The following is a 12,043-nucleotide window of genomic DNA, read 5'->3' as shown; positions in this document are numbered from 1 at the left end:
GGACAACCGGAAAATCCAGGAAAAACCTGGGAATTTTTCATTGTTTTAGTTTTCAGTTAAATTTTTTGTAGGTCTGACTGGTAAGAACCGATACTGTAACAAAGGATATTACTGTATCTAGCTACTTCAGAATAATACTGCAGCAATAAAACGTGAATGACATAAAAAAATGAAAATAAAACTTAAATTGCAAAAGAAATGCGCCATACACAACAAAAAAACACAGAGCTCGTACAGGTACAAGCGTCTGCCAGCAGCAAAATGTGTCAAAGGCTTTAGGAAGACTATGCAATTCTTCATGACAACAAATTGCTTCCAATAGGCTTGATGTCACAACTGTTTACATTAGATCCATTTCAGCACTTAACGAGCGGGCTCATGCGCATGCGCTGTTGAGTAGAGTATGCTGTTGAGTAGAGTATGAGTAGTACCTTCTACCGCTTCTGGCCGCAGAAATGTGGCTGTTGGCTGTGCAAGCAGCTGCTAGATACTACTGGGAAAAACTTTGCTGGTGTGCCCAAGCAGTCAGATTGACACATGCACAGCAAGCCTGGATGGAGGAGAGGGGGGGGGGGGGGGGGGAGATTAACCGAGGTATCTGACCTGGGTGGCAAGCACACAGCGCACATTGGTCGATCGATTATTCATAGATTTTGAAATGCATCCCTGTTGGATTCTCAACATTTTTGAACAAATTCTAAGTTTCTTTCTCAATGAATAATAAGTTGATTTTTGAATGGTGCATAGTGTACGTGATGTCTCTGTTGAGGGAATCCTCGTCACATCTAGAAATAAACTTCCCTGCAGACAAAAGGGGTCAGGGCCATACAAGCTGAGCGGGGTAAAGTGAACGGATGAATTCCAATCACTGTCTGATTATGTGGTTGATTGAATTTGTGAATGATCAGTGTTGTTATAATTAATAGCTAAATCCATAGAGTCAGACTACCAGAGTGGAAATAAATGACTAACAGGTAAGAAAGATTATGTATTATCTTCTTGTTGTGTCGAAGAAAACGAAATTTTGACAGAAAATTTTTGGCCAGATCGCTACACTAGTAAGGACCAGTTGTACAGTCCCCAGCTAGCAGCCACTTAAGTTCCATTCTGGAAGTAGTGCGGAAAATGTATTGCATGAACATGTAACAGCGCCTAACTGGAGAATAATTGGGGGTAACCAAACCGTGATTCTCGCGGGGCTAGTGAAGTTAACCGGCGAATAAGTTTTGACAGTGGTAGGAATAGTTACAGAATTATTAATGACAAGATTGTTTGTTGAAACAAGGAAGGAGAAGAAAAGGGGACATGGCACAAATTATGATAGAAAATGACGATTCCAATTTTATATAGAAGTTTCATACTACTACTTTTCGATCTCGTGGTTGAGAAACTGGAGCGTATGAATGAAATGTGAAACTATTCCTAACATAAAGCTTTTTGCTTGTAGTAGGCCTAATAGTCATTTGATATTGGTACTTAGTGAATTATATACTGTCACGTTATAAAAATGACCACTTGTGCCAGAACAGTCTCATTTATTTTGTGTGTGTTACAATTTCTGCAATATTAGAAACACTTGTTTTGTTTCATCTAGCAGACAGTGACAAAATAGATGTAATCAGATCAAGAAACCACACCAGTCTTCGGTACTATTTGTATTAACAACTTTTCCGGTATTAGAGAACATCATTTCGATTTTTCAAGTAGAAAAATATTTGACAAAGTTTTATGAGGTAATATACTCTTTCGCAGAAAGGAAAGCACGTCATGTAAGGCTTTAGCAAGATAGAGAGGGAAAAAATGCTAGGAGCTAAGGATTGAAGAAATGTGTACTGTCTTGATTGTCTTTACTTGTTTTATGTATCCTGTATCTAATTTTGTATAACACAAAACAGCAAGTTATTAGCTAATAGGCAATAAAGAGTGCAAATTTTCTAAAGAGTTATTGTCATCCCGATTACAAATAATCCCATCCAGTTCTCTCTCTCTCTCTCTCTCTCTCTCTCTCTCTCTCTCTCTCTCTCTCTCTCTCTCTCTTTTTAAAAAAAGAGGGGAAGCATGTGAGGCCAGCCGTCTGGATCAGGAGAGGCACCACAGGCCTTTTTAATTTTTGCTGTCCTGACTGTAGTTTGATGGCATCCATTACAAAATGTACACGTTTCAATTCCACAGGGCGAAATACAGTGACTTGTGTTAGAAGAATGCTATGTAAAGAGGCGTGGCACTGCACTGTCTTAAGTTTCCTCGAACACATATGTTTTATGTATCAGAATATTCAGAAAGATATGTGATACAAAATGAACATATTTCTGAAAATTCGATTTTTTAAAAGTTTTGATGTCCTATCTCAAACACTCGAGGTGGGGCCCTGTTATCTAATATTACCCCAGTTCAGAAATATTGTAGATCTGGGGCTGATGCGCAGAGCAATCTGAGCTATAGTGGGGAAGTGGGTAGTCTCCACGTGACCCGTGTTTACATTTAGGGATTTTGCTGTGTCCTCTTCGTTTACTGCTCTCACGTCAAATGAAAACAAAACGGATTTCTGTGGCCTGGCAAATATTCACTATCAAGTGAATCAAAATACATTCACTTAATTACAGAAGGCTAAAATATGTTATTAGTTTCAGTTTTTATTTTATTTCCTCCTTTCTGACAGTCAAGCATTAATCGACTTGCAGAACAATGAAGTTATTTTTATGGGTTTCCTAAAGAACTTTGGCTTTTATTAATCTTTTTCACTGAGGCAGTCAATGTATTTGAAATGAAGTGTTTAATGCCACACTATTAGCTAGTTTCAAATGTTCGCTGCATTTCAAGTGCACAATTTCATCTTCTAGCACATATGGCATTATGCCATCATAAAGAACGAAACATGGGATAATAAAGTACTGGTACTCCAAAAACATTTACATCCCAAAAACCACTCTGAAAAGCTTAATGTCAGGTTAAGGCCCACTTCATCTGGACTTATGAATGTGCGCTTTAAATATGCACTTTAAATGTGCACATTTTAGTATTTTTCACGAAATTCCGATGCTCTTGGAGTATCCTATGATGTCTTGTTTCTTTTATGACATAATGTAAGATCTTTTAATGTTTTACACATACGAAAAATCCGGGCTTACTATGTCATTGTAGCTGTGCAAGCGCGATGGTGCCTGTTGTCTGGTGCTCTCTGGCAACTGCTGAAATGAACCTATTTCTAACAGGTTGCAAGAAAATATTGCAAATCGTGATTTGAAAAGCGTTACTTTCAAAGTAAATTTCCTTTTATGCAAGTTGAACTATGTGCGAGAATGCATGATGAATTTCTTGCATCTCAGAGCATTTGATTCTCATTTAAAAATCAACTCCTTGATGATGAGACATTTAGAAGAATTTCGAGCCCAGAAGATCAGACATTTATGTCATTAAAAAATTTTACTGGCAACTCTGAATGATATTTCGTAAAGTGTAACATGCGCAAAAAGATAAACATTATATGTGAAAGCTTAGCTTCTCTTGTAGCTTATTAACCTTAGAGACCAGTATTATATGTAAAAGCTTTGTTTTTTTACAGCAACACTGTGTATATTAATTTAAACGATTAACTTTTTCTGTTTGTGTGTTCGCGCTACTTAAGTGATGTTGGTATTGGCTGACTATATCTCTGCTCTGAGTATCCACTCTCATCGGCTCACGAGATCACTTGACATGAGGTATGACTGGCTTACAGAAGCGCATCGCAATCTCGATTTCAGTAGTTCGGAAAGTAACATGCGATGTTTGGTGGAATTCCACCAAGAGTGTCTTTCCGCCGTACACCTAACCTTCGTAACCTCTTGGTTCATCCTTATGAAATCCCGAAACCACCTTCCCTACCCCCTGGCTTCTACCCTTGTAACCGCCCCCGGTGTGAAACCTGTCCCATGCACCCTCCCACCACCACCTACTCCAGTCCTGTAACCCGGAAGGTATACACGATCAAAGGCAGAGTCACGTGTGAAAGCACCCACGTGATTTACCAACTGACCTGCCTACACTATGAAGCCTTCTATGTGGGAATGACCAGCAACAAACTGTCCATTCGCATGAACGGACACAGGCAGACAGTGTTTGTTGGTAATGAGGATCACCCTGTGGCTAAACATGCCTTGGTGCACGGCCAGCACATCTTGGCACAGTGTTACACCGTCCAGGTTATCTGGATACTTCCCACTGACACCAACCTATCAGAACTCCGGAGGTGGGAACTTGCCCTTCAATATATCCTCTTACCCACCAGGCCTCAATCTCCGCTAATTTCAAGTTGCCGCCCCTTGTACATCACTTGTCACTCAACAACATCTTTGCCTCTGTACTTCCACGTCGACTGACATCTCTGCCCAAACTCTGCCTTTACGTATGCCTGCTTGTGTCTGTATATGTGCGGATGGATGTGTGTGTGTGTGTGTGTGTGTGTGTGTGTGTGTGTGTGTGTGTGTGTGTGTGTGTGTATACCTGTCCCTTTTTCCCCCTAAGGTAAGTCTTTCCGCTCCCAGGATTGGAATGACTCTTTACCCTCTCCCTTAAAACCCACATCCTTTCGTCTTTCCCTCTCCTTTCCTCTTTCCTGATGAAGCAGCCGGGGGTTGTGAAAGCTTGGCTCAAGGTTTCTTTTCAGTTGCTCATTGGGCAGTCTGGTGTGACAGTAAGAGGCAGTGAAAGGAAAGTTGAAACTTTAAATTTCATGCTTTAAAAACCATTCATGCAGGAGGATCATATGGAGATGCCATCATTTTACCGTGCCCTGGGCTCACATATTGAAGTAGAAAAAGGCATCGCTGAATTTGAAAGGCAAAAGAAAGAGTTGAAAACAAGTAAGTCGTCAGGTCTGTGTGGAATACTAATTCTGTTTTATAGAAGCCATCTGCCACACTGGCCTCATACTCAGCTTGCATTCTCACAAATCTCTTACCCAGCTCAGTCCCAAGCGACTGGATAAAAGTGCAGGTGACTCCTGTGTATAGGAATAATAAAGGAACAGACCTGCAAAATTACAGGCCAGTATCCTTAGTGTCGGTTTGCTGGAGAATTTTTGAGCACATTGATATAGAAAGCATCACTCATGAAAAACTCGGCTTGCTCTTTTTCCCACATGATATCCTGAAAACAATGGGTGATTGACCATGGGCAGATTCCACATTCTTTGATTTCCGGAAAGTGTTTGATGCGTTACCGTACTGTAGACTGTTAACGTAGGTTTGAGCTTATGGAACAGGTTCCCAGATATGTTAGTGACTCAGAGACTTCTTAAGCAATAGAACCCAGGATGTTGCCATAGATGGCAACTGTTCATTAGAGACAAGGGTATTGTCAGGTGTACCCCAGGGAGGATGTGACAAGGCCACTCTTGTTCTCCCTGATCAAAAACGATTAGACAGATTAGGTGAGGAGCAATCTGCAACTGTTTGCTGATGGCACTGTAGTGTATGGAAAAGTGTTGTTGTTGAGGGACTGTAGGAGCTATAGTATCACTTGGATATAATTTCTGCTTTGTGTCCTGAAGTATGGAAAAATGTAAGTTTATGTAGATGAGTGCCAAAAACAATCCTGTAATGTTCAATATGGTTTTGATGGTGTGCTTTTTGACAAAGTCACAGTGATTGAATATCTAGGCATAACTTCCAAAATGATGTGAAGTGAAATAAGCACATGAGATCAGTTATAAGGAGGAGCAAGTAGTCAAACTGGGTTTATTGGGAGAATTCCAGATGCACATCTGTAAAGTAGACAGTATACAGAACATATGTATGACTCATTCTTGAGCGTTGCTCGAGTGTTTGGGATCCCCATCAAGTCGGATTAAAGGAATACATCAAAACAATTCAGAGATATACTACCTGATATGCTACTAGTAGGTACATGTGAGTACCTGCTAGGTACATGCTAGTACTATAGAAATGCTTCATGGACCAGATGGTAATTCCTGGATGGAAGAAGGTGTTGCTTTCACAAAACACTGCTGAGAAAGTGTAGAGAACTGGTATTTGTGACAAACTGCAGAGTGATCCTACTGCTATCCATGAACATCTTGCATAAGGACTGTGAAGACAAGATAAGAGAAATCACGGCTTGTACAGAAGCATACAAACAGTCGGTTTTTCCTCGCTCCATTTTCAAATGAAACTAGATAGTGAATGATTAGCAGTGGTGCAAGGTACTCTCTGCCAGGAATGGTAAATGTAGCTGTAGGTGTATATTATTTTATCTTGGTTTCAATTATGCATTTAAAAGTGTTCCCCTGTCGCGCAACTGTGTGTAAGATTGGATAACTGATTTTCAGAGTAACTGGATAGAGTGATATGCAGTGGTATTGTTTGTTACATTGTGATGTATAGCTTTGTTTCAGTAAATATTTAGTGATTTGTTTCCACCTTGCTTATTTCCATATTCCTTTCACATCTTGATTGCTTCCGAACTATCAGCATAAATTAGTTTGTGAAATTCTCTAAAATATATATTTATTTTTGCAGGAAGAATTTGAAAGCAACATTACAACTGTTTTGTATATACTGGTCATCATAACAAAATTAATGAAAACATGTACAAAAAAAGAAGAGTTTCGAGTAAACAGTTTAGTTTATAGACTGAATAAGTTGAATGTAGCAACAAGAGAAGGAAAAACTTTACTACATTTATGTGTTGATGCAGAAACACCCGTTGATGATTTCCATACCAATGATGTATGCAAGTAAGTATTTTTATTGGAAAGAAATATCCTTAATTTCTTAAGACATGTTACTTTATCTAATTTTTGATCAATAATTTGAGAAATGGAAATATTGATGGTAAGGATGAAAATAGTAGCAGTAGCAGTAGCAGTGGCAGTAATAATAGAAACAATAATAGTGTTTGCTATTGTTCAGGAGATTAGGGTGCTGCTCTAAAGTGGTCTTCATACTTCACATGTGAAATAATACTGACATCATACAGTCTGTCTTAAAGGTTTCCTTTTAGTTTAGAATGATGTCTCACAATTAACCACAGATTAATAAGTATGACAGTGTAACAATAGATGTAAGAGCAAGAAAACTTAGCTTATTTACTGAAGCTGTACTACTATTTTGGCGCCTATAATTTGAGTGAGCAGTATGCTGTTGAGCTTAATGAGTTTCAGTAAAAAATAAGAGGAGTCAGGTATGAAATTTCAGTTGGTCTTGTGTAAACTGAAACTGAAGATGTCAGTGACTGTCCACCAGGTTTCGTGATGCAACTTAGTATCATGTTTGTTGCTGTGCCGTTCTTATAAAGATTGCTATAGTATAAAATCTGACAGGATGTATACCCATTTTGTATTGTGGAGTTACACCTCCAACCTACCCTCAACATCCCTCCCCAGGTTCCTTCCCAAGAACACCAACCTTTCAGCAAAAGACAAGACAGCCATGCACAACTTGAAAACAGATCCCAACCTCATCATCCTCCCTGCAGACAGAGGCTCCCACCACTGTTCTGATGAGTCACAGTGACTACCTGACAAAAGAGCTCTGCCAACTGTCTTGACTCCTCCACCGACAAGCTCTGCCAGAGTGGTCCCATCCCAGAAGTCCGACATAACCTCAAATCCCTACAGAAATCCAAAGACCCTTCCCAGAACCTGTCCCTGAGTCCATCACCCTCCTCACCCCAACACCACCTTGCACTCCCACCTTCTACATGTTCCTCCCCAAAATCCCCAAACTCAACAATCTTGGACATCCCATTGTTTCTGGCTTTTGTGCTCCCATTGAAAGAATTTACATTCTTGTTGACGAACACCTCCAACAAATTGTTAGAAACCTACCCTCCCACTTCAAATATATGAACCACTTCCTTCACTGGCTTTCCACTATCCCCATCCTTTTACCTCATAGATCCCTACCCACCACTGTTGATGCCACCTCCCAATACATGAACAGCCCATAAGCCCATGGCGTTGCTGCTCTCAAACAGTTTCTCTCCCAACATCCTTCAGAGTCCAAACTCACCATCACATTCCTTTTATACCTCCCAACTACTGAGCTACAACTACTTTTCCTTTGGATGGAAGGTTTTCAAACAATCTGCAGCACAGCCATGGGCAGCCGCATGGCACTCTCCTATGGCAACCTCTTTGTGTGCCATCTTCCTAATCTCCCACAACTCCCAATCTCTAGTCTGTTTCAGGTTCATCATCTGGCTCAAGTTGAAGACTCCATTTCCACACTCCTTCTCAACCTCAGTGCCTTTTCTACAATCTGCTTCACATGGTCCTCCTCTATCCACTGCATCAGCTTCCTGGACACCCCTCCACCTCTCTGATGGCTCCATCCACACCAAACCCACTAACCACCAGCAGTACCTGCATTTCAACGGTTGCCATCCCTTTCACACCAAAATGTCTCCCTCGTACTGCCTAGCCACCCATGGATGACATATCTGCAGTGACATCTCCCTTGCCCAGTATGCTGAAGCCCTCACAAAGGTCGTCACATACAGGAAATACACCCCATACCCAGTACACAAACAGACTTCCTATGCCGTATCCTCAAACGGCCTCAATCCTTCCACCACCCCCAAGAACCAGCTACAAAGGAACCCCCTCCTCGTCATTCAGTATCACCGTGGACTAGAACAACCAAACCATATCCTTCACCAGAGCTTTGATTATTTCTCTTCCTGCTGTGAAATGAGGGACATCGTACTGAATATTCTTCCCACCACTCCTAAAGTAGTGTTCAATCACCCACCCAACCTACAAAACATACTAGTCCATCCCTACACCACTCCCCCTCACAACCCTTGTCAAAGGTATCCTCTGTCTGTAGCAGACCAAGGTGCAAGATCGACCCAATCCACCCATCCAGCGCCTCTTATTTTTCTCACAGGATTATCCTATTCCATCAGAGGCCGTCATATACCAAATCTGCTGCAAACACTGTACAGCCTTTTATGTTGGTATGACTATCAACCAACTGACCCCCAGGATGAATGCCAGTGCCAAACTGTTCAAGAACAAAGTTGGCCACCCAGTGGCACAATGTGCAGCGGAGCACAACATGCTCAGTTGGCTGCTTCACAACCAGAGCCATTTGGATCCTTCCTGCCACTACCAGCTTCTCTGAATTCTGCAGATTGGTGTTGTCCTTACAACAAAAACTGCGCTCTCATAGTCGTCCTGGCCTCAATCTCACGTAATCCACTGCCCTCGCACATTCCATCCAACAGTTTCCCATTCCTCCATCCTCTCATCCCCTCCTAGTTCATGTCCCCATGGCACCTTTGGTGTGATTGCTTCCTGCCGGCTGCAACAAACATGCCAGTATGGCTGCACCCCTCTGAGTCACTAGCCAGCAACAGCTAGTCTCTCCACCTGCCTCCTCCATCTCCCTCTACCCACCCCATCTGACACTGCCCCCACCACAACCAGTCCACTTACCACAAAATAGAATTGGCAGAATCAGTCTATAGACAGCAAGTTCCCTTTCTTTTGTGTGTGCCTTCTTTCATCTCAGTGCTTCTGCTTTTCGGTGAGTGTTGCAGATTGATTGTAATGTATACAGTGGAAATCGGAAACAAAGAGCTCTTACTATGTGGCAATGAGATGTGAATTGTTAGCAGACCACCTCAGGGGGACAAATACCACACCCCTACCGGCCCAGATGTCTGGAACTGTGCCTTGTATGTCGTCAACGTCTCTTGGGCAAAGTTGTTTCTAATTCTTTGTACATGGTGGGCAAATAAAACTGGCCCGGAAACTATTTCATTCACTTTAAGATTGGGGTCCCTACTTACATCATCTAACATGGGTGCAAATGATGTAAGTCTGGTTGTTTACCTTAAAGTCCCTAAAATACTTTCTGGGCCAGATTTATTTTGCTCTCCCTGTCTAGAAGTACTTCCAATGGGATAAAAGTACATCTGCAAGTAATAACCGCCATCCAGCCAATAGGCTGGAAGAGCTTAGGTGGATATATGTTTGCAACTTTATAAAAAAATTGACAAGGTTAATTGCTTTTATGATATGATGTGTGGGCTACTGTAAGACCATAGTAAATAATTCTCCAGTGTAATCAGTGGTTGCTGAGGAAGAAATTTGTATATATTGGGAGTTTACTGAGCATGGATGGTTAAAATTGTATGAGGGTCCATTACCAGGTCTGCACTGATCGCTAGTGATATGTTTTTCTGCTTCTGCAATAGGCTAAGTCCACATGAACTCGGTCAGCTTGCATTTGTGGCATTGATGCCATTCAGTAACTCACATTTATTGGTGAGAGATGACAGATATCAATGTCACTACAATTTTGAAACTTCTTTTGTTGTTTTAGCTATATTTCACTCACAGTAATGTGTGGTTTAAAACATAGCAGTTGGTTGCCTGCATGCTGTCTGACTTTTTCAGTGCAAGATTTGTGAATCAAATTCTCGTGCTAAACAAGTAGCATCATGTCACGATGAGTGTTATAGATTTTGTGAAGGTAAATGGTGTCTTACGAAACTAAGGTTTTACAGTACCAAATATGAAAAAAATCAGTCGAGAACCATTATGGAACTAAAAAAAAAAAAAAAAAAAAAAAAAAAAAAAAAAAAAAAAAAAAAAAAAAAAGTCACACAAAATGAAAATTAGCAGTTTTCTTTTTTCACATGGATAGCAAAACTTTTAAGGGAAAAGATAAGTTACTAAAATGTTTTGGTATAGTCTTAAATATGTTCAGACATATTCACAGTGTGAGAATAAGAGACGTGGATTTTCTTTCTTTCCCAGAGTTGACAGTGAGTCCATTCAAGTATGGCATACTTGAACGATCAAGAGGGAAGTCGAATGCAGTTGTTCCCAGTGTGCAAAGTGTCTACATTGACATGTGTCAAACTTTCATGGAAGTACATGCACCAAACAGTTCGAGCGAACATAAGCATCAGATGCAGACCTCTATTGACAAGGAGCTGCTGACCATTGTACTCCATTTTTTAAAACTTCCTATGCTCGGTCATTGTGCTAGTTGGTCTACTGGTGACACTCTGCAATTCGTGAATGAATGATTCTCTCTGCTGATTTCATGTGATTTCTTACAACCAACCTCTGCAATGTTCTGCATTGCAGTTCATCAGTGTATGAGGTCTGCCAGATCTTGGTTCAACTGTGAATGTTCCTTCGCATTTACACTTTAGAGTCACATAATCAGCAATTCACTTGGTCAGCTTTAGAAGTGTTGAAATGTCTCTGATGGATTTGTTACTCAGGTGACATTCAATGACTAGTCCACCTTCCAAGTTGCTGAGCTCTAATGACCAATCCATTCTGCTGTTACTGCTTCTCTACTGACAATACAATCCTCTTCATCTCCTTTTAGACTGGGAGATCCACCTTTTGTGAGGTCAGTATCATTAAGTATGGAGGTCTGGATACTTTTGGTCAAATAGTGCAGATATATTTTGCATTTATTTTTTGTGGGTTGGGATGTTATGGTATTCGGTCTCGCTACTCTGACCTCATGGTTAAATAATTCCTGTATCTGCCATGATGTCATTGATACTATCATTTTTTTTTTTCTTTTTTGCCCACCTTGCCTCCACATCTCCCTGTCCACTCTCCCCACTAGTGGAGAAGTTCACCATGTAGTTCAGGCGTTGTGTCAGATGAGTAGATAAACCAGATTTTTGGAAAGCTTAGCAAATATTCATTCTTGTTTATATGCCCATCAGCCACTCAATCCTTTGTCTATTTGTTGAATGGTTACCTACATTTCTCCCATTGTTTGTAGTTCATTAACGACTTTCCAGTATCATATTAATAGTGTTTTTTTACTTATTTTTATTTTATCATTTAACATCTTGTCAACAGTATGAACATAGGATCAGACATCAACTTAATTTTGAGCTTAACAAGAGGAAAATCAGTTCTGACCTCACTGAGTATACATAGATGTTAATTCTTTAGGAGATCCAAAGAGAAACTGGTTCTCAGTATCTGTGCCAGTTCATGAACCTAGCACTTCTGATTCATACCATGCTAGTATCAGGACACTTTTATGATAGCTGTATACATGCAGCAGGATGT

The 12,043-nt window shown here is 40.6% G+C and overlaps 1 protein-coding gene across 1 annotated transcript in view; it reads left to right on the top strand.

Annotated features, from left to right (window-relative positions):
- Positions 1-12,043, top strand: part of LOC126187527 (protein fem-1 homolog B) — a 66,779-nt gene that overhangs the window by 36,573 nt on the left and 18,163 nt on the right. Inside the window, exon 7 of the mRNA XM_049928668.1 lies at positions 6,498-6,715. Within this exon, the coding sequence (XP_049784625.1) occupies positions 6,498-6,715 (218 nt within the window). The remainder of the gene's footprint in view (positions 1-6,497; positions 6,716-12,043) is intronic.

Source organism: Schistocerca cancellata, chromosome 5 (assembly GCF_023864275.1).
Source record: "Schistocerca cancellata isolate TAMUIC-IGC-003103 chromosome 5, iqSchCanc2.1, whole genome shotgun sequence".
Lineage (NCBI taxonomy): Eukaryota > Metazoa > Arthropoda > Insecta > Orthoptera > Acrididae > Schistocerca > Schistocerca cancellata.
This window is presented reverse-complemented; position numbering and strand designations above follow the sequence as displayed.